This window comes from Sinocyclocheilus grahami, unplaced genomic scaffold, assembly GCF_001515645.1.
Source record: "Sinocyclocheilus grahami isolate Dianchi unplaced genomic scaffold, SAMN03320097.WGS_v1.1 scaffold310.1, whole genome shotgun sequence".
In the NCBI taxonomy this organism is placed as follows: Eukaryota; Metazoa; Chordata; class Actinopteri; order Cypriniformes; family Cyprinidae; genus Sinocyclocheilus; species Sinocyclocheilus grahami.
In genome coordinates this window covers 254,199-276,879 of record NW_015505489.1, presented here as the reverse complement: position 1 = coordinate 276,879, position 22,681 = coordinate 254,199, and the positions used below count along the sequence as shown (strand labels likewise).

The 22,681-nt window shown below is 37.8% G+C and overlaps 1 protein-coding gene across 1 annotated transcript in view; it reads right to left on the bottom strand.

The window, feature by feature from the left end:
* Positions 1-22,681, bottom strand: part of triob (trio Rho guanine nucleotide exchange factor b) — a 190,259-nt gene that overhangs the window by 68,900 nt on the left and 98,678 nt on the right. Inside the window, exons 8-14 of the mRNA XM_016293909.1 lie at positions 16,183-16,374; positions 12,932-13,063; positions 12,091-12,321; positions 8,179-8,301; positions 7,840-8,031; positions 5,876-6,045; positions 4,876-5,050 (exon numbers count right to left, since the gene is read on the bottom strand). Coding sequence (XP_016149395.1) covers positions 4,876-5,050; positions 5,876-6,045; positions 7,840-8,031; positions 8,179-8,301; positions 12,091-12,321; positions 12,932-13,063; positions 16,183-16,374 — 1,215 coding nt within the window. The remainder of the gene's footprint in view (positions 1-4,875; positions 5,051-5,875; positions 6,046-7,839; positions 8,032-8,178; positions 8,302-12,090; positions 12,322-12,931; positions 13,064-16,182; positions 16,375-22,681) is intronic.

Genomic DNA, 22,681 nt, shown 5'->3' with positions numbered 1-22,681 from the left:
ATTTCACGATTCGATTTGATTCTCATTCACAAGCTTGCGATTCAATTCAATATCGATTATTTTGGATATATATCTGGTACACATGCAAAATTTTCTCATGGAAAAAAAATCTCTTAACTAATGCTGTAAAATATACATGAGAGTCAGTTGGTACTACATTACTATAATATTGAAGGTTAAAACTGACTGATTTTTTAGGCTATTCATATAACTGCTTAAATTACACTTAATGAAGTTTTTATAATAAAAGTTACAATTACATAATAATATTTATACTTCAATTAGTTTTTTTAAATATAAACATTTAAATGATGGCTGTCATAAAATATTAATTAAACATTGAAGAACAGTAAAATTTATAATGAATATATTATATGGTGCATATATTTAGCAAAATGCTCCTCTCTACAGTTTATTTTTCTAGCTGACCAATGAGGTTATGGTCACCGAATACGGTTTTTTTCACGGAGGTAAATGTGACGTTACGTGATATTGTTTACAAGCCGTTATTTTGACGTCGGAAACACTGATTGAGTGAATACATGAGCCAGGATATGGATTGTAAACTTGTACTCTTTCTTTTAACTTACCTTCGGATGTTTAGTCATGTTTATTTTGTGCTGAAATTGGTATTAATGTGGAGGAGATGATCAGTTCACGTGCACCTCGCGCTACCGCTTTTATTGTAGGCGCGCCGCGCTACAGCGATCACTCCACAGCATCAAAACGGCATTTATTGTTTGAATACTGCAATTCAATGAACATAATTTGAAATCTGTTTCATATTAAAATTACCAAAGCACAATGCTTATTGTGATTTATTGAATGGGAGGTGCCCATCAATGTTCCACCCATTAACTGAAAACAGGCTAGACTAATCGATTCTTAGGATTTAAGAATCGATATTGTTTCATTAAATGAGAACCGATTATAATCGAGATATCACAATTTTTTTACCCAGCCCTACTAACTACTGTATGTCTTTATAGACCTTGCTTTGTGCACTGGGACATGGTCATGCCGGAATAAAAACAGGCCTTCCCCAAAGCATTGCCACAATCTCACAAACATAGCATAGTGCAAAATGTTTTGGTATTCTAAAGCATTAAGATTTTCCTTCACTGGAAGCAAGTGGCCTAGCCCAACCCCTGAAGAAAAATCCCATACCATTATCCCTCATGCATAATGCAGTCATGCAGGTAATGTTCTCCTGGCATCCGTCAAACGCAGACTCACCAATCAGTCTCCCAAACAGAGAAGTGTGATTTGTCACTCCACAGGCTGGGACATGGTCATGCCGGAATAAAAACAGGCCTTCCCCGAAGCATTGCCACAATCTCACAAACATAGCATCGTGCAAAATGTTTTGGTATTCTAAAGCATTAAGATTTTCCTTCACTGGAAGCAAGTGGCCTAGCCCAACCCCTGAAGAAAAATCCCATACCATTATCCCTCATGCATAATGCAGTCATACAGGTAATGTTCTCCTGGCATCCGTCAAACGCAGACTCACCAATCAGTCTCCCAAACAGAGAAGTGTGATTTGTCACTCCACAGAACACATTTCCACCGCTCCAGAGTCCAGTGGTGGCGTTCTTTACACCACTCTATCTGACGCTTGGCATTGTACTTGGTGATGTGAGGCTTGCATGTAGCCACTCACATACTGCAAAGGTGGCAAACCTTGAGCCTTTGGTGACATTACAAAAAAATTAAATAGGTTTTTTCATGTTGACTGTAAGAGCTTTGATAGAGAGAAACCTTGAAAGTGATATTGATTCGATAAAGCTGTTAGTTCCACAAACACCCTTTTGACAAAAGTCATAAGAGTAATTTTCACACATCCAGAGACACAATCCACAATGACTCACAGTGCAGGCTGTGAAAAGAGCATCCATGATGGCTTTATGCTTGCTCAAGGCTTCCGCTCAGAATCTCTGAGATCAATGGATTTTGTCTTTAGCACTTTGTTCCACTGATCAGATCAAAACCGCCGAGAAAGATAGAAGCAACAACACGTGGTATACCTTCTACCTCACAACTGACGCAGAACTGAAACTTCAAACTCATGCAATCATGGGGGACTGCCTGATGGCTATGAGAAAAAAATAAATATCTGAGAGCAAGATTGTAATTTACAAACAAATAGGTTTCTAAAATCAAATATTGAAATTTGTTAATATAATCATGAACGGCACTGGCTGAGCAGCATGCAAAATGATTAAACACAACACAGGCTAATTAGAAACACAACTATTTTGGTTTGAAAATATCAAAAGGATTCCGCTCAGAATCTCTGAGATCAATGGATTTTGTCTTTAGCACTTTGTTCCACTGATCAGATCAAAACCGCCGAGAAAGATAGAAGCAACAACACGTGGTATAGCCTTCTACCTCACAACTGACGCAGAACTGAAACTTCAAACTCATGCAATCATGGGGGACTGCCTGATGGCTATGAGAAAAAAATAAATATCTGAGAGCAAGATTGTAATTTACAAACAAATAGGTTTCTAAAATCAAATATTGAAATTTGTTAATATAATCATGAACGGCACTGGCTGAGCAGCATGCAAAATGATTAAACACAACACAGGCTAATTAGAAACACAACTATTTTGGTTTGAAAATATCACTTGTATGAATTGCACAAAAAATAGAAAGCTGTATGAGTTGCATATATAAATGTGGAGCTGTGATTGCAAAATGTTAACTTTCGTGAATGCAGCCAGAATACTGTACATGCAGCCAGTGGGAAGGCATCTCTATCAGTGTGTGTTCTCATAGCAACAGTCTCGTTACAATATAGTCTATCTAGTAACTTAACTGAGACTATTTTGAAATCCTCTGCTCACCTTCATAATTATTATTACTATTTATTTATTTTATTTGCCATTTTAGCTAGCTAAATATTACACCCATGTACACAAAAAAAAAAAAACAGCAGCCATGTCACCTTGTAGCCCAAGACTGGTTGCCCACTGAAGCTAAGCATGGCTGAGCCTGGTCAGTATCTGGATGGGAGACCTCCTGAGAAAACTAGGTTGCTGCTGGAAGAGGTGTTAGTGAGGCCAGAGGAGGTGCTCACCCTGCAGTCTGTGTGGGTCCTAACGCCCCCAGTATAGTGACGGGGACACTATAATGTAAAAAGCACTGTCCTTCGGATGAGACGTTAAACCGAGGTCCTGACTCTCTGTGGTCATTAAAAATCCCAGGATGTCCTTCGAAAAAGAGTAGGGGTATAACCCCAGCATCCTGGCCAAATTTGCCCATTGGCCTCTGACCATCATGGCCTCCTAATCATCCCCATACACTGATTGGCTTCATCACTCTTTCTTCTCTCCATCAATATGCTGGTGTGTGGTGGGTGTTCTGGCGCAATATGGCTGCCGTCGCATCATCCAGGTGGATGCTGCACACTGGTGGTGGTTGAGGAGATGCCCCCACTTTCATGTAAAGCGCTTTGAGTACCCAGAAGAGCGCTATATAAATGTAACTTATTATTATTATTATGTTTATATTAAATCTAAATGTATACCATATTTTTTCCCTATTAATATAATTCAGCATTTGGAATGCTGATCAGCTAATTTTGACATGAGCTTCAACTATTCATTTAGACTCAAGTCATCTGAAAGGGCCCAAGAATGATGATTAAAAAAAGCCCCCTGACTTCCTAGCACAATCGAGAACCACTTGTCTTGAGTGTTAGAATCCATTGTTTACAACAAAATCAGTGGGTTATCATTTGGGAATAAACTGTCAGACATGTCATAAATTGTGGACTCACATCAATGGCATCTCGTTCAAAGATCCTGAGCTGAAGAAAGAGCTCTAGTTTGATCTTCCGTTCCTGAAACAGTTCCTCCATCTGAGCCTGGGCCTCATCCAGCTGCTGCAGGACACTCTCGATGTGAGCCATTGAGCTGTTATGAGGAGTCTTATTGCTGGAGATCGCAGAGTCTCTGCAGTCAGAAAAAAAGAGTGTGTACGAGTTAGTATCTAGTTAGTCTCTGCAGATTAGGACATGAGTCAGTTAAGTGAATGAGTGTGTTACTGTGTATTCGGGGTATGTTGTTGCAGCTCTGTGTTCTCATATCTTTTTAACATATGTGTTTGTAAAGACAGAAGTCTAACTTGTTTTTAACCAAGTCTATGTCAGGAGGTGCTCACCCTGCAGTCTGTGTGGGTCCTAACGCCCCCAGTATAGTGACGGGGACACTATAATGTAAAAAGCACTGTCCTTCGGATGAGACGTTAAACCGAGGTCCTGACTCTCTGTGGTCATTAAAAATCCCAGGATGTCCTTCGAAAAAGAGTAGGGGTATAACCCCAGCATCCTGGCCAAATTTGCCCATTGGCCTCTGACCATCATGGCCTCCTAATCATCCCCATACACTGATTGGCTTCATCACTCTTTCTTCTCTCCATCAATATGCTGGTGTGTGGTGGGTGTTCTGGCGCAATATGGCTGCCGTCGCATCATCCAGGTGGATGCTGCACACTGGTGGTGGTTGAGGAGATGCCCCCACTTTCATGTAAAGCGCTTTGAGTACCCAGAAGAGCGCTATATAAATGTAACTTATTATTATTATTATGTTTATATTAAATCTAAATGTATACCATATTTTTTCCCTATTAATATAATTCAGCATTTGGAATGCTGATCAGCTAATTTTGACATGAGCTTCAACTATTCATTTAGACTCAAGTCATCTGAAAGGGCCCAAGAATGATGATTAAAAAAAGCCCCCTGACTTCCTAGCACAATCGAGAACCACTTGTCTTGAGTGTTAGAATCCATTGTTTACAACAAAATCAGTGGGTTATCATTTGGGAATAAACTGTCAGACATGTCATAAATTGTGGACTCACATCAATGGCATCTCGTTCAAAGATCCTGAGCTGAAGAAAGAGCTCTAGTTTGATCTTCCGTTCCTGAAACAGTTCCTCCATCTGAGCCTGGGCCTCATCCAGCTGCTGCAGGACACTCTCGATGTGAGCCATTGAGCTGTTATGAGGAGTCTTATTGCTGGAGATCGCAGAGTCTCTGCAGTCAGAAAAAAAGAGTGTGTACGAGTTAGTATCTAGTTAGTCTCTGCAGATTAGGACATGAGTCAGTTAAGTGAATGAGTGTGTTACTGTGTATTCGGGGTATGTTGTTGCAGCTCTGTGTTCTCATATCTTTTTAACATATGTGTTTGTAAAGACAGAAGTCTAACTTGTTTTTAACCAAGTCTATGTGCGCATGTGTGTATACAATTTGGATGTGATCAATCTATATTCTACATTTGCTGGGGAATTGGGAAATGGAAATGTTGACTGCTCGACTGTTTAAAAAATGTAGATTATTATCGCACAGCCCTATAAATGAAGTTGGACAGACAAGTTAATTTTATTTGCATACATAGAGTATACTCACATAAAGAAATATATACTATATACTGTAGCAAATCTCAACTGCTTGATTGTTTATATCATTTAATCATATTATCTGCATATCTGCAAAATGCGATTATAAGGCATTAAGATATAATGATATTATAAACATTAACATCCTAATTTTTGGTAAAGCAGCTGAAATGTGAATCGACATTGAAATGAGTATTGTGAAAGTGCTTTACACATAAAATTTACTTGACTTGGTTTAAATAGAAAAACTCCACATGAAACATTGCAATATCAACAGTGATTGAAGATATACAACTGTAGATATAGAACGGAACGGTTTTCGGTCGCCATAAAGCCACTAGTTTCATAAAATGACTAAAAAAATCTTTTAAAAAAGTGTCTGTAGGGTTAGGCTTTAGCAATTGTAATTAATACAACAGACGTCAATGGGATACTAAGCCGATGTTTTCTCATTGGCCAGTACCTGAGCTGCTGGATGAGATCCTCCCCTTCTTTAATGACGTTGACGGTGACCTGCAGGGTGGTTTGCTGCTGCTGACCGAAACGTTTGATCAGCTCCTGCACGGCCTCCACTGACTCAGCATAAACATCATCCAGCAACTCCTTCTGAAGCTCCTCCAACCACGTCCACAGCTGCAGAGGAATAACAGCATTACCAGCCAATCAGAAACTTCACAATGGTGTGAACCAGTCAGTGAACTATGTAGATCCATGGGTCTCCAAACAAATAACATTTGTTCTATAATTTAAAATATCCAAATGCACAAACATGACAAGACAAACAGCCAGACAGACGTTGGCTGCCACCGAACGGCTGGTGTTGTTATTTCCTGTGAATGGCTTTATATTGTGAGAGCTCAGGATTAGCCATCTGCCTGTGTTGGCATGTCAAAGAGTGTATCTCCTGCCACAGCAGGCCATGCCCTGTCCTTCCACACCTCCCCATTGTCTTTTTCCATCTCCATCTTCCTCTTTTTCCAAAACTCCAGCCTTTAACCCTTTATTATTACTTATACCATTATAAAACACACTCTCAGAAACAAAGATGTCTATATAAGCTAACCCACAACAGATAGCAGATGGCTAACATTATGCCATATGGAGACGTTAAAGAGAGCGTTGTTTGCTTGTATTAAGTATATCATGAATCATGTACACACTACTACTCATTATCATTCACCGTATGTGGAATATAGATGGGCCAGAAGGAAAGAGTTCTGAATTTATAAGCAGACAAATTGTAAAGATTTGAGGTTCAAAAAAAGCTAACCACTAGCTTGGCTTTAGAGCAAATTATTGTATAAACATTAACTTTGTATTATAACCTCTAACTGGAATTACGTGAAAGTGATGCATCACTTGTGTCCATGCATCAAAAAAGTGCCAAAGCTGCAGAACTTATAGGAATGTCATTTACATAATATAAACAGTGATCTGTTGACTAGCTGACTAGTAAAAATGTGTCGTGCAAGACCTACAGAGAAATGTTACCGCACACTCAACAAAATGGTGCAGAATCAATGGAACACTGGGAACCAGCGACTGCTATATTGTAAATCTATTAAAGCGCCCCTATTATGGATTTTTGAAAATTACCGTTCATGCAGTGTGTAACACAGTGAATGAAACCATCCTCTAAAAAAGTTTTAAATCGGAATGCGCACCGTGTATAAAGTTATTGTCTCTCAAAAGAAAGAGTCAACTCTGAATCATTGAAACGAGTCATTTTTAAAACGAATCCCAAGCCCTTTCATGTTGAAGTCAATATGAAATATTAGCATATTGCCCGCCCACTTATTGGTCTTTCTCATTGGTCTGAATGAAAATGCTAATTCGTTCTTTGCCAATAGGTGCCGCTTTTGGAGCAGTAAAAATACCGTTTTCACCAGTAACACTGTACACAAAGCAGCACCGCGCTCACAACACTGCTTTATCAGGCATTACAGGCATGATGAAATGAAAATGAGACCAATCGGACCAATCACCGCAGATTAGCGTCATGCAAAGGAGGGGTTGGAAAAATGAATCGTTAAACGAATCGTTTGGGAGTCTTTGAGCAAGTAAGGTAAAAATAAATGCATATTATAAGACAATGAAAGTGTTTTTTGACCTTGCATGCATGTCAACCTGTTGTTGGGGACTCCCAAAACCAAAATATGAACATTTCATAACCCATAATAGGGGCACTTTAATAAATAAATAAATTAATAATAATAATAACCATAATAAATCCAAGTACATTTTCAGAAATTGTGTGTGTACTGTACCTGTTACATAATATCTTTTAAAGTGAAGACCAAAAAAATTATAGACTGTGTGTGTAACTGTTACATCATATTCGAGAACACATTTATGTCAAGTAGAACACATGTAAACACTAGCAAACCCAGACATATCCACACCCACTTTTACTCTCTCATAACTTACCTCTTTGCTGTGAGTGTGGAAGGCCACAGACATGTCGAGCAGGACTTTGCGTTGTTCAACGCGTCTTACGAAGTCCTGGATACGATCTTCCAGCTGGTGTGCGGCCTGGTAGATCTCCTCAGGGTCACACTCGCCTGTCTGAGCCAGCTGCTCTGCCGCCTCCAGCAGTTTGTCTGCATTAGTGTAGGTGTTCTGAGAAACATTTGCAGAAGTTTGGAAGTTAATATGCATTTGACTCATTTCTGAGATGGCCGGCCAAGTTTTGATTATGGGAGGAGAACAGAAGATATTCAGATGGAAAATAGCCAAAGTGATGATCTAACATCCATTTCTCCTTACCTGAGCCACTTCTTCAAAGTCCTCATGACGTTTCTGTAATGCTCGAGCCCGGTGCAGAGACTTCCCCACTCCTGTGTGCTTACTAAGGAACGCCTCACCATGGTTTTCAATCCAATCTAGAACCTGTGTGAGAAGATATCCACAAAGAGGAAAATAAACAAACGTTGCTCAGAGGGTCAAAATAACCACCAAATCACTATAAAAGAATAATAAAAGTAGTCCATATAATTAGAATAGAGCCCGCATTCCATATGGAATATGTTTATGGTTTTTGTCCTTTTGGTATGTGGAGATTCTTTAAAAACTATTTTTGTGCTCAACTGGGGGGAGGACTTTGACTCTAAATGGGAGTGAGAAGACATTCACAGAGAAAAATAACCAAATGTTGCTGAGAGGGTCAAAAGAACCACCACCCACATTATAAAAAGTAATCATAAATGAGACACTACATGTAGATATTTAAAAAAAAAAAAAAATTGAGGTAATAATATACAAAATTAAACATGTTTGTTAGTACTGCAAAATGTAACTACAGTGTATATATTTTTTAATAATTAAACATCGCACCTCCATCCAATAATTTTACTTTTTTTTGGTAATTCATATTCATAGGATGAGGATTTTTCTAAATTAAACATAAACATGACACAAAGATAAGTTTCTGTATGATGACAATATTCATTATAGAAATTTCCATAACTTTTCAAAGCCTGGGAAACCGTTTTTAAATGTCCTGATTTTTTTTATTTTTTCAGGTTTTATGCAACTGTTGGAACTTTGCCAATCAATTTCCCAATTTTTTCAATTGCTTGTCGATGGGAGTGGGATTTTTCCAGGTTTTCCATGAGTGTAGGAACCCTGTAAATGTTCTGTCAATTTCGAGCAGAATGAGTATTTTAGAGCAGAGTAAAAAGAAAAAAAAAAAGATAATAATTTGTTTTTGTTTTGTTTTTTAAAGGGGTCATATGATGTTGCTAAAAAATAACATTATTTGGTGTATTTGGTGTAATGAAATGAGTTTATGCGGTTTAAGGTTAAAAAAAACGGCCGGAGCGATGAAACAAAAACATTAAAACCCATTATAAACGAGGCATTTGTTGCATCCAGTGGGAACATAATTACGGATTATAATGACTTATACTGTCTTTTTACGCATTGCATCGCGCCCCATAAACATAAAACCATGTCTGCATTTGTGATCGGAGAAATTACTAACAACAAGCGCTACTCTACACTGCCCAAAACTCGCGTTTGAATCGTCAGTGGCAAATTCTTTAATATAAAAAACGTACTTACAGTCTGTGAGTCAGAACAGCCGGCACTGTAGTCTACTCTACCAGGATCAGGAAACAGTCCTCCATAAAATGCGCTGCACACATCTGAACATTTGGGTTGAACTGTTCTGGAACAGTGTTGTAAATACAACTTAACCACTGCTTTCTAGTTGTGTCCTCTTTTGGAAGACCAAACAAAGTAGTTTCGCTTTCACAACGAAACACACAGCGTCGCACACTAGAGTGAGCGGCGGCGGTCGGGCTTGAGTGAGCGGAGGCCGGCGGGCTAGAGAACGGCGCGGCCAGTGGGCTTGCGGCAACCACATGTGACGACCTCGGGCTGGACTCCGCTTCGTCCACGGTGAAAGCCGATCCAGCGATCCACAGCGCTAAGATGAAGTATTTCCTCAGCGACCAGCACGAATCAGCTCCAGGCATGACGAAGTGGATATCGTCCTCTTTTGGAAGGCCAAACAAAGTAGTTTCACTTTCACAACGAAAAACACAGCGTCTTTACGACATGGCGGCAGCAACAATACTACAGAGAATAAAAGTTACGCCTTCTTTCTTTGCGTGAACATTTGGGGGGTGTTATGCAAATCTTCCCACATCGTGACGTAGACATGTGGGGGGGGTGTTAGAACGAGCCGTTTTAGGTAGGTGTGGCTGACTCTTAAATTTTATAAAGAATATCTCTTTGGATTTGAGACTTTAGTCTTTGCAACTTTACAGATCTTCTTTATGCACCAAGAGCTTGTAATGCTCCAAAGAGAAAGGAAAAATTGAAATCGCATCATATGACCCCTTTAACTTGTAGGGGTTTTATAATGGTTTCTGTAACTGGTAGAGCATGGTGCTAGCAACACAAACATCATGGGTTCGGTTCCAGGGAATACACAATATTATAAAACATACAAAAACAACAATATAATAATAATAGTAATAATAATAAAAGTATACTTTAAATGCACTGTATGATGCTTTGGCTAAACGCATCTATCTGATTCATGTAAAAGAGTTCCACTGCAATTCCAGTGTAAAACCACCAGGGGGCACCTCCAAGCAGCAGGAGTCACTGCGACAGCTCGACATCACTATAAACATCAGCACTGAGCACGCAATGAGGTCATCCTGCAGATTAAGCAAGCAAGATTCTGGTGTCTGCTCTGATGGTGTTGTCGGAGTACAATAATTGTGTTTATTAATGGAAATTTAACAAATAGAGTAGTAGTTGTTGTTTCTCACAGGTTTGCATGAACATCTGAATACACATGCATTATTTTTCTAATAAAAACGTATTAGAAATGGTTGATTAAGTGAGTAGTAAATGTTTGATTAACCATTTGAAATCTGCAAGGTGGAGCTGCTAAGCCAGATGTCTCGTATCCGAGTTTGAAAGGTTTCTACCTGCATCAAAAGACACCGGAGCACACTGCGAAAATACATTGAGTCCTCTACTCATGCATATTTCATTATGCCACCTTTGATCTGGCTGAATGTGCCACACACAGAAACATTCAGAGCTGTTTGTGTGGTGACATCTGTCAGCACATGTGTGTGCGCGTGTGAATAGAAGCAATCATTTGTTGTGCAGATGTTGAGTCTCCTGCTCACGTGGCTGTTTTTTGATGTCTGGAAGGTTTAGAGGTCCCCAATGCCTGCATCATTTTATGGGGCAAACCCTCAACATAATGAGGCTGCTGAACACAGTTACCATGACAACTGATACTGAATGCTTCTGAGAGAAAAATACTAAGTAAAAAAAAAAAAGTAGGAACATAGTGTGGGACAGACCGTGTACTCCTTAAAAAAAATTTTACTTGAAAAAGAAAAATGCAAATATTTCATCCAAAAAATAAAGAAAGAAAAAAATAAAAAATAAAAAACATTCCTGTCAACAATTGCATGTTTACAATTTAATGCAGTGGTGCCTAAAATCTCACTTTTAAATGTATATTTGTTCTTAACTTAGCAGTGAAATCCTACAGAACTCACTTTATATTCAACATAACGATGCCTCACAGGCATTCAGATGCTGTCATTTCATTCAGACAAAGAGAAGAGATTCGACCAGATTCACCTCATTTACGAGCAGGACTCATTTTAGTGTCACACTGTCATATGCATATTCATAAATCAAACTCATTAATCATTTTGTGTTTTGCCACATCAATTTATATTTAGAATGTTTTTTTTGTGGAAAATTCAGAATTGCCATCACAGTAATAAATTACATTTTAAAATGCAACTATATATATATATATATGAAAATTAAAAATATATATATTTATTATTATTTACTTCAGCTTGATGGGAGAAAATACGTCCTAAACCCGACCAAAATTAAGTGAAAGCAGGCAGATCAAAATCACTGCGATCAGAAAGTAAAATTCTGTGGAAATAGGCATGTGCAAGAAGAAACTTGTGGGAAGTGGGCGAGAATGAAATGAAAAAATCTGTCCCGCACAGATGTCTCCTGCAACGTTCTGACACCTCATCCACCCTGAACATCTCTCACTTCACAAATAACAAGTGAATAAATGCAATAAATTAAAAACCACATCCACATGGGATGTAAAAAACAGTGTTTATAATAATTTGTATATAAAGTATTTTTAGTTAAGGATAAGTGTCCGACCTGCTGGACATCCTGTTGGAAGACGCAGAGCTGTAGCCGTTGGTGAAGACGAAGTTTGCGGTGTTGCCAGATGTTCTCTAACTGCCTCTGGTGATGCAGAACCTCATGAATGATATCCAGAACATGGTGCACTGCCTTGGAGTAGTTAGCCGAGGATGTCAGCGAATCTGCACTCCCTGGGGTCAAAGGCCGTTGTAGCTTATCTAGTAGGGCTTTGCCATCCTGACTTACCTGAGGATGTACAGATAACACAGATAACACCCAAAGATGTTACTTGCAGAAAAAAATCCCACCTTCATTTGAAAATCCAGTTCAGTCGTGAAAATCTACATGTTCCTTTACATGCAATATGCTAGCAATCACATCTACACAGCACAAGGTGACTGGCCTCTGCTCTGCAGCCAGTGAGCTTGCTTACTCACCATTTAAATAGTCTGGTTCAGTGTTCACTGTAAGTTGGTCCTGCAGCACACCATCAGAGTTCCCCTGAAACCCTCCACCTCCCCCAGCTCCACTTGTCTAGATCTGCTATGGGATTTATATGTGTCTACCCATGCAGCAGCAGCAGCATATCTTACAAGCTCACAGCAACATGTCTGTGTATAGCAAATCCATATTTGACTTGCAGCAGCAGCTGTGTGCATAGCAGATCTAGTCCGCCAAGACCAACTACATTAGCATCATTATATTGAAGAAAAACTATTCCAAGAGTTGTCATGACTAAATATTTGTTCTTAGTTCTTGCTCAGCTTAGAGGTATCCTGAATTTAGTCTTTAAGGTGAAACTATTCACAAACACTAGTAACATGTTTTTACTTTAATGGACACAAGAGATGTGTACCTCAGAATAGGCAGTGGTTATGTGCTCATAGAGACCCTGGTGGTGGTGGATGGTGTCTTCCAGGTCCTGTAGCTCAGAAGGAAGTTCTCCCTCTCCACAGGCCTTACACCATGAGTCCATGTTGCTCATATACTAGAAAAAGACAAGAATATTCAGTAATTGGTTGTCAAACCAGCCACATACACATCTGCGATCTGTTACTACATACTGGAATGATTATACAATCATTGTATCAACATAGCAATTGTTGTTAGGAGGCTAACTTTGGGTCATCCATCACTGAGTGTTTCTTAACAGTATCTTGTTTAGGAAAAGAATAAATACATTGCAATTTGTCTGTACAAATAAAAACTATTTTTGCCCTGTCTCATTGAGAGCAAAATAAACTCAATGAACAGCATGTCAGTCTATTATTGATGCTGACAACAGATATTAAATGCTCAAAGAGAAAGATAAAGGACCAAAAGATGAAAGGAACAGATTTCATTCATCCTTTTTCCAGCACAGGCCTATCTACATCAAGCATTCAACTAAAGAGTCTCTGAACAATCATTGATGATTCACTTATAAAACAAGTAATAAACATCCAAGATTTTACACTAGAAGAAAAAAAAACACAAACATAGTTTAGTCTGCCTGTGTATATAGACCGACTTCCTGAAAAGTGCAATAAGTGTGGCTTGCGGTGCTCTTAAAAAATTTGTGAGTGGTCAAAAATGTCAACATATGCCTCCGACATGTAACCCTAGCCTGTGATGTGAGTTTGAGACAACTTGACAACTTGTTTTTCTGAATAACGGAAAACAGATGAAAAAGTGGGTATGAGTTTTTGTGTTTGGAATCACACAAAAAACATTTTTTTGTTGGAATTAGTTATTTTTGCTATTTAATTGGGTTCCATTTGGTGTAAAGTAGGGCTAGGCGATATGGCCAAAAAATTATCACATAATTTTTTTTCCATATTAGTCGATATCGATAATTATCACGATTACTGTAAAATGTTTATTTCTTTCAAGCTTAAAGGCAGATTTTTGTTCCAATGTGAAAGTTGTGAAAACCATATGGTTAATTGTGGTTTTAAACTGTTCTTTATAGTCAGAACATGACAATCACTTAGTTTTTGGATTCTTTAAACTTTTCCAGTCATGTTTCCTTAAAATAAATATCTTAATAGAAAAAAAAAATATTTCTTAGTTCTGCATGTTCTAGTAAAGAGTAATATTGTTTCAAATCAAGAAACAAGTTTGTGTTGCCTGATAATATTAATAATATAACATTTGTTTGTCTCTTAGAAATACACACGTGATAGTAGCTTGAGTTTGGATGCAGATGTAGATTTATGTTCATTATCAAAATCAGTAATATCTGTAAAAAGAAATTAGCAATCAAATTTTTTATGGTAAAATTTAATTATTCTGACAGTTTGAGGTGTTTTTTAACCATTGGTCTTCCATAGTAGCATACATTTAAATCATGAGTTAAAACCACAAACATAGCACCTCAATACCATGGTACAAATTTAATATGGCTTGTAGGTATTTATGAAAAACAGTAGTCTAAATTAATTTATAAATGCATAAACGCTATAGCTTAATCACAAAAAATACTGTAATTATTCCATTACTCCTCCTACAACACATTTAATAGATGTCTTCATTAATAATATTCGACAAGAATACCCACATTTCTGACACAATACCGTGGTGCAGTTAGTGCTACTAGTCAAGTCAAGTCAAGTCACCTTTATTTAGATAGCGCTTTTAACAATACAGATTGTGTCAAAGCAACTGTACAGCATTAATCAGGAAAAGTGTGTGTCATTAATGCAAGATGACAATAGTAAACACTCAATTTTCAGTTGAAGGCAGTTCATCATTGAATTCAGTGATGTCATCATCCAGCTCAGTTCAGTTTAAATAGTATCTGTGCAATCAAGTCGACGATATCGCTGGAAATGAAGTGTCCCCAACTAAGCAAGCCAGAGGCAACAGCGGCAAGGAACCAAAACTCCATCGGTGACAGAATGGAGAAAAAAACCTTTGGAGAAACCGGACTCAGTCGGGGGGCCAGTTCTCCTCTGGCCAGATGAAACCAGCAGTTCAATTCCAGGCTGCAGCAAAGTCACATTGAGCAGAGGACTCAACTGGTTCCTGTGGTCTTGTCCCGGTGGCCGTCTACTTCAGTAAATGATGGCAATTTGTAGATTAAATCAGATCAGATTAAATCAATCAGTAGATTGATTCATTGTGCACAGTGTTTCTGCTGTTTGTCAGCGCTGTTTCATCTGGCTGTAAACAGAATGATTTGTGTTCCTCACTGAATTCAAGCGCTTCACACGGGATCTCACAGCGCTGTTCAGTGGTCACATGACCGAGACTCATCAGCGAGTGAATGCATCTGCTTTACCGTGCGTTCCAAACGGGATATATTGCCCTCTGAAGGGCACTTCGAAGTGAAAACAATCATGGCCGCCATATTGAAGGGTCATTCCAAAGCGAAGTGCTCAAAACTGTCCACTTCAAAGGGCCCTTCGGAATGAAGGATATCGAAGGGTACAACTGATGGACACTTCGGGCTCCCATGATCCTTTGCACAGATTCTTTGCATGATGACGGTGCCTCTGTGTGGGCACGTGATGATGACGCAGAAGGGCACTTCAACAGTTGTTTGGTCCCCTACACCCTGCAACCCTTCGAAGCTCTCACTCCGAAGGGTAAACCCTTTGAAGGGATTAGGGCACAGGGATGAGCCCTTCTGAATGGAACGCAGGGCTGGTGAAGCTTGCGCTGCTTTTTGAACTTTGATCCGAGCGGATAAACGCTCCGAGCGGCGCGCTTCAAATGACTAGCGCTCTTTCGTTCTGCCTTTGCCGCAAACATTATATCGAACATTTATTAAACCCTTGTTATCATTTAGCGAGGAAATTTATATTGCGCGATGATTATCGTTATCGATTTATCGCCCAGCCCTAGTGTAAAGGCTTTAAAATTGAAGTATGTGAACAACACATCATTCTTTAAAATCTGAAATCCTTTCTAGCATACAGTACATACTTACTCAGCAACTCGATTTGGCTGAATATTTTTGCTACTACAGCATCTGGACAATATATTGCATAGAATTTTGTTTGTTATTAGTTGTAGTAATTAACAATTAACACTACATCATCATCATCATCATCATCAATGCATCAGTTTGCTTGGCCACTCAATGTATCTGTAGGTACATGCGTCTGCACATTTAGGCCTCACCTGGTCAGTTTTCTGGTGGAAGTTAGCAGACATGTCCAGCAGCGTGCTCCTCTCATCCAGTGCAGCGGCAAACGCTTTCCACTCCTGTTCCAGCTGACCTGAGATCTGCTGAATCTGCTGGGTTGCATAGTGACCTGACTCCAGCAGCCTGTTCCCCACGGACATGATCCGACTGATGTTCACATACACATTCTGCAAAAGACCACAAGAAACACTGAGTTCTGTATACACTGCATAACTTCCTGAATTAATTTTTTTTTGGGGACATATTTATACTATACAAGGGGTATGTGGTACTGGTACTGGCCAAGAGGAACAATTATGGTTAGAGTTCAGATCTACCCATTTCAGCCAATAAAATAAATGTTCCAGTGTGATTTAAAGAGTTAGTTCACCCAAAAATGAAAATCCTGTCATTAATTACTCACCCTCATGTCGTTCTAAACCCGTAAGACGGGACACAAATTAAGATATTTTTTATGAATTCTGAGAGCTCTCTGACCCTCCCATAGGCAGCAATGTAATTACCACGATCAAGGTCTAGAAACGTAGCATTGAGATCGGTTAAAAAAATCAATGTGACATCAGGGGTTCAACCGTAATTTTACGAAGCTATGAGAATACTTTTTGTACGCAAAGAAAACAAAAATAACAACTTTATTCAACAATTCCTCTCCTCCACGTCACCCATTTTAGAGAGTATCCACTGAACATAAACAGCGCATGCTATTCTGTGTCAGCTGCGTCACGCGGATACGTTGTCTACGTTGTTTACGCTTTGATTTGAACGAAAACAATGTACCCACATGACGCAGCTGACTATGGGAGGGTCAGAGAGCTCTCAGAATTCATCAAAAATATCTTCATTTGTGTTCCGAAGATGAACGGAGGTCTTACGGGTTTAGAACGACATGAGGGTAAGTAATTAATTACAGAATTTTCATTTTTGGGTGAACTATCCCTTTAACAACTGAAACTACAACTTATGAAAATGCACTGTAAACAAACGTTCAGCATGTTAAACTGCTCATAGCTCTGACACAAAATATCTTAACAGATAAAAAACGATGACCCAGTCACAGTATGCCATGGTATAAAAATTGATGGTTATCATACAATGTGCATTTGCTTTTCTATAGTATTAAAAATACACATTTTCATGATAAGAAATTAATATTTTCAATTCATTGTTGTTGAGTTATATTTTTGATAAATCATCACACATTGCAGTAAATATGTAGAACGCATCGGAGAAAATCCAAATGTTTACATTTTCAGTGGCTGGGGAAAACAATATTAACCAGTAACACCACACAGCATAATTTTTCCCTATCCAATCTTTCTTTCAATCAGTCTTTGGATAGAATCAAGCTCCACCCTACATTATTTCCACCTAAATACTCTGTTTCACCAGGAAACACATCACATAATCAGAGAAAGCAAGTGTTTGCTCTCTGACGTAATGGGAGCGTCTGAGGTATGCATGTTCTTTAGGGAGAACTAAAGTCTAGTGCATGAGAGTGCTGGTAGAACGTAGAGCTCTGGTTACCATGCTGTTTCCTCATATGGGGCTAATTACACAGCCCAGAGGCATTCAAAAGGGTAGAGGATCAATACACAGAGAGCTGTCAGATGAAGACCTGATGGGGGTTTGATAATGGCCTGCGTGCAACAATAAACTGCAGCAGTCATGTCCATGCACGTAAAAACCTGGAGCAATAACAGTCACATATAAAACACACACAAAAAGTCAGAGTGCAATACAATGTGCAATGGATGCACAATACTATGGTGATTATATCAGTAATTTTATTATTTTTTTATTATTGTTATTGATGTGAATCAGTGCACCCGTCTGTTACACATTAACATACGACACATAAACACACACACTCACCCATGGATAATTCTATGAACTGTGCACATGTGCACATGTGCCCACCCACTAAATCTGTTGTCAATTAAAAAAAAATAAAAATTCATTTTAAAGATGACCATTTCTACATAATCCAGCCTGCATATGTAGATAAGACAAGCCACTGGTGCCCACATGCACAAATGTATTTCCACCAGATGAAGTCAGGATGGAAAATAGGGTTACTAACTCTATATCACTCACTCACGCCGAGCTTGGTTTCAGAGCTGCTCGGAGAAGATAGACATGCACCAGTAATCCCAAATTCATCAAATCCCTCTGTTATGCATGACAGGCCTTGTGGCTCGCATCATGGAAACAATTAAGAGCTTCTGGTTTCTCATTTTCATGTAAATCTAAAGCAGCTTAAAGTAAACTCTGGCTAAACATATGCTAAATATTATAGATGCTATTGTCATGTCAATGACCAGCCTGTGGTTTATTAGCAAAATTGACCAAAATACCCTTTCACATGGAGGGTACATCAAATAAAATCAGTTTGTATGATTTACATATATTTACACAACTCAAGAATCACGTTTGTTGCAGAAATGATACCGAACAAAGTGTAAATTGTATCTGCATAGTGCAAACATATATGTTATGTTTTAGAAAGATTTTTATGCGCATTTATATTCAAAATCATAGTAAAACAGTAATATTGTGAAATTATATAATCATTTTAAATGACTGTTTCCATTCTTATATAAGAAATCATTCTTATATGCTCAAGTAACATTTCTAAAGATTAAGATTATCACAGTTGAAAACGGTTGTGCTGCTTAATATTTTTGTGGTATCTGAGATACATTTTGTGATGAACAACATTTATTTATTTATTAGAAACAATATAAAAGCCTTTACTGTCGCTTTTGATCAATTTAATACATCCTTGCTCAAAATAAAGTATTATTGCTGTTCCCTTTTGAACTTTTGAACAGTAGTGTCTGTGCGTATATATTTTTATTTAATTTTACACACATTCCATTTTTATATTTACTTTTTTATTTTTTATGTTTTGTTGTAATACCATATAAAAATACTCATTCACACATACACTGCTCCGATGATTGTTTTTACTTTTTTTTTTACATAAGTATTTTGGTTAAGCACCTGGAACAACTACATTTTGGATATAAATAACTTTTGCAATACCATCAGGCATTATCTCACTCCTAAAACAGACTGAAATGTCAAGTCACTTGAGCTCAAACTTAATACAGACGAAGGAAGTGCTCTACAGTACCTACATTTGCACAGATCATATTACAGGACCTGAACACAGCCAAAACACACATACCGCAGAACAAAAGCCTTCCTCACACTTCATGACAGTACTGGACCCTGCAGTCTACTTAAATAGAGAGAGTCACGCAAGTACAGTCTGCCCTTCATTCTCAGACTCCCAGGTTTAATATTATTACAGAAACCCTCTTTTCTCTTACAACTACAGGATGATTAGAGAAGGAGTGTCTGGAACATTATATCTCCCTCTGGATATCTCTGGGACTAATCAATACACCAGCATGATGGGAGATTACCCAGCCATGTGTAAAATGCCTTTAGCCAGAGGAGTGTTTTCTACATGTTGTCCTCCAGATTGTCTTTCATAAGAGAGTGGGAGCTGAGTTCATTTACAACTTGACAAGCGTAACGTTCCACTCAGGTGACATTACCCCTGGAACTCAATGACATAGCTGCTTAAGCATGTCTATTACGAAAGGTTACAACCAGGCCCCCAGTGTGCCATGTGATGAACATTGACATCTCCATAAATCGCCTATTGAATTACTGTCAATAAATGTGGCAAATGCCACAGAACCTGCAGGCTATTAACCCCAAGCCTACTGTATCATCACCAAAATTTTCGAAATATTCCTAATTATAAACAAGATCAAAGCACGCATTCTGTTTGTTTGTTTTTTGGTCGTGGTTCTGTGAAATCTTTCCCGATTTTAGTAGGTAATATAAAAACAACTTTTATATTGTTAGCAATATTTCAAGATGAATATTTACTGGAGTGAAGCAACTTAAGTTTACTTGATTATCCATATATATATATTATTATTATTAATTTTATTTTATTTATTTATTTATACATATTTTCACATTTTTCCCCCCCAAAAAAATCATGTTAAAATATGAGCATCAAATATGATACATCAGGCTTTTGAGGAACATTTATTTGTACATCTCCCAATCATCAATGTAGTGCATTGCATTGTACTGTATGTTTTGCCCTCCCATAATAAAAACTACAGAGCTTTGATCATAAAAATAAGCATTTAAATATCATCTTACTGAGACTTATTAGTATTATATTATTTTATTATTATTAAAATATTATATTATTGAAATATTACTATTATTGATCTAATGTTTCTGTGCATTTTATGTAAACAGTCTGCTACACTGTTATAAAGATCTTACTGATTTTCATTACAATTACATGGCATCAGAATTTTTATCTTACTTTTTGGCCACTGTCACTGCACCAAATTGCATATTTTTTGCTCAGTTTGGGCCTCTGAATAAACTTTTTTCCCCCTCTTTGAGTACGAGCGCCATATTCTCCTATATCATCTCCTATGTGAGCCATAAAAGTATCAAATGTGATACTCAACAGAAAAACATATGCAATTTTTTTTGTCTAAAGCTTCAGTAAACTGATTAATTTTTTTAAAATTCTATATTTCTGACTATTATTATTGCATACACATGTCAGGCTTTACAGGGTTAAACTGTAGGAACCAATGGTGTCTTAGTGGTCTATCAGAACAGAGCATTATTGCTTATTACAAAACTAAAATATTTTCAGAAGTTTCCAGTGATCATAACATCAAAGAGTCACTCCGGACAAAGTATTTTAGTTGTGTGAGGTAAGAAAGGATGTGATAAACACGATAAACACAAGACGTGCATTATCGCCTTGTCAAAAAATAAGTATGACCAAGTTAACAAAAAAAGTGTTTATGCCCATTCATGCCTCATAGGCTTTTAGAAGTAAGGCTCTCAGGACGTCCTGAGGAGGTGGCTGTAGTGTTCCCGGCTGCCCGGCAGTCAGGCTAACCCAAAGCAAACATTTGACAAAGCATTTCATCCGTTAAGTTGTGCACAGTTATAGCAACGTGAGAGGGGGTGGACTGTTCTCACAGCTGAGGCAGGACATGTGATTTTAGCACACTCAGCCAAACCTAACACACTAACAAAAGAGCAACAAAGAGCCTGATGAAAACCTATAAAAACATCCTAGCAATTGGTAAGGGTTGCAACCTTAAAAGTTATGAAAATTAGTGAGGGCGGAGAACACAAATGCATGAAAATAGTAATAATAACAGTTCTGTCATGATAACTCTCGGAGGGATTGGCATGGTAATGTACATGACAATGTTAATGTATTTGGCCTTGGCTGAATAGATCTGCTACGCTGCTGCTGTGGCAGAGCAAGTACCGAGACTTGCTACTGCCAATAAATCCACTGCTGCACATATAACACATATGAATAACAACCATAGCATACATGAATCACCCCGTAGCAGATCTATACAGGTGGAGCTGGGGAAGGTGGAGGGTTTCTGAAATGCACTGCAAACTGCTACAGCAAACACAAACCAGGTATCTGAATATTGAGCAGTAAGCTCATTGGCTACCAATATACAGGAGAGAACCAATCAGCTACCATGTGACAATGATGTCGCTAAGTCAGATTGAGCTAGACCTATCGGACTGCACCATCTAGAGTTTCATGCCAGAGCTCTGTATTTAGCTGCAGTAACATTCTACTATCTACACTTATTTTTTCCCCATATTTATATTGTTTGTCTTCTTACTTGTTTGAAAATCTGCTTTATTTCCATACTTATGTTTCTTTATTATTTATCCAAATCTGTTTTGTGTCCATATCTATAGTGTTCTTGGTAATACTTTAGTATTAGCATGCCTATTATTAACATATTTGCTGTTTATTAGTACTTATAAAGCTATGCGTGACAATATTCTACATCCCTAATCCGACCCAATACCTAAACTTAACATCTTCATTTCTAACTATTAATAAGCAGCAAATTAGGAGTTTATTGAGTCATAGTTAGATAGTAAAAGTCATAGTTAATGGTTTATTAATAGCGAGAATTGGACCTTAAAATAAAGTGTGACCTGTTTTTCTTAATTGTTTATCTAGAACTCTTTCATTTCTATATCTACTATATCAAGTTTTTTTCTTAATTGTTTATGTAAATGTTTTCATACAAACTAAACAAAAAATTAATATAATAAAATAATCAAATAAATAGCACACTGTTGCTTTTAATACTAATAAATTTAACTGCCTTATTCATGAAATTAAATTCAGAGTAATTTGGGGGTAAATTGGATCCAAAAACTATCCCTTGGATTTGCGAACGTTTCATAAACTTTAGATTTGATATTTAAACATGCGTATGTTAATGAATTCCAATTATTGGTAAATAGAGTGCTGTGCAAGATCATTAAAAAAAATCAATACATTATTTTTAGTTTATCAATGAAATGTATTTTCGCTTTTAACTCAATGGTTAACCAATTGATTTTATTATACTGTATATT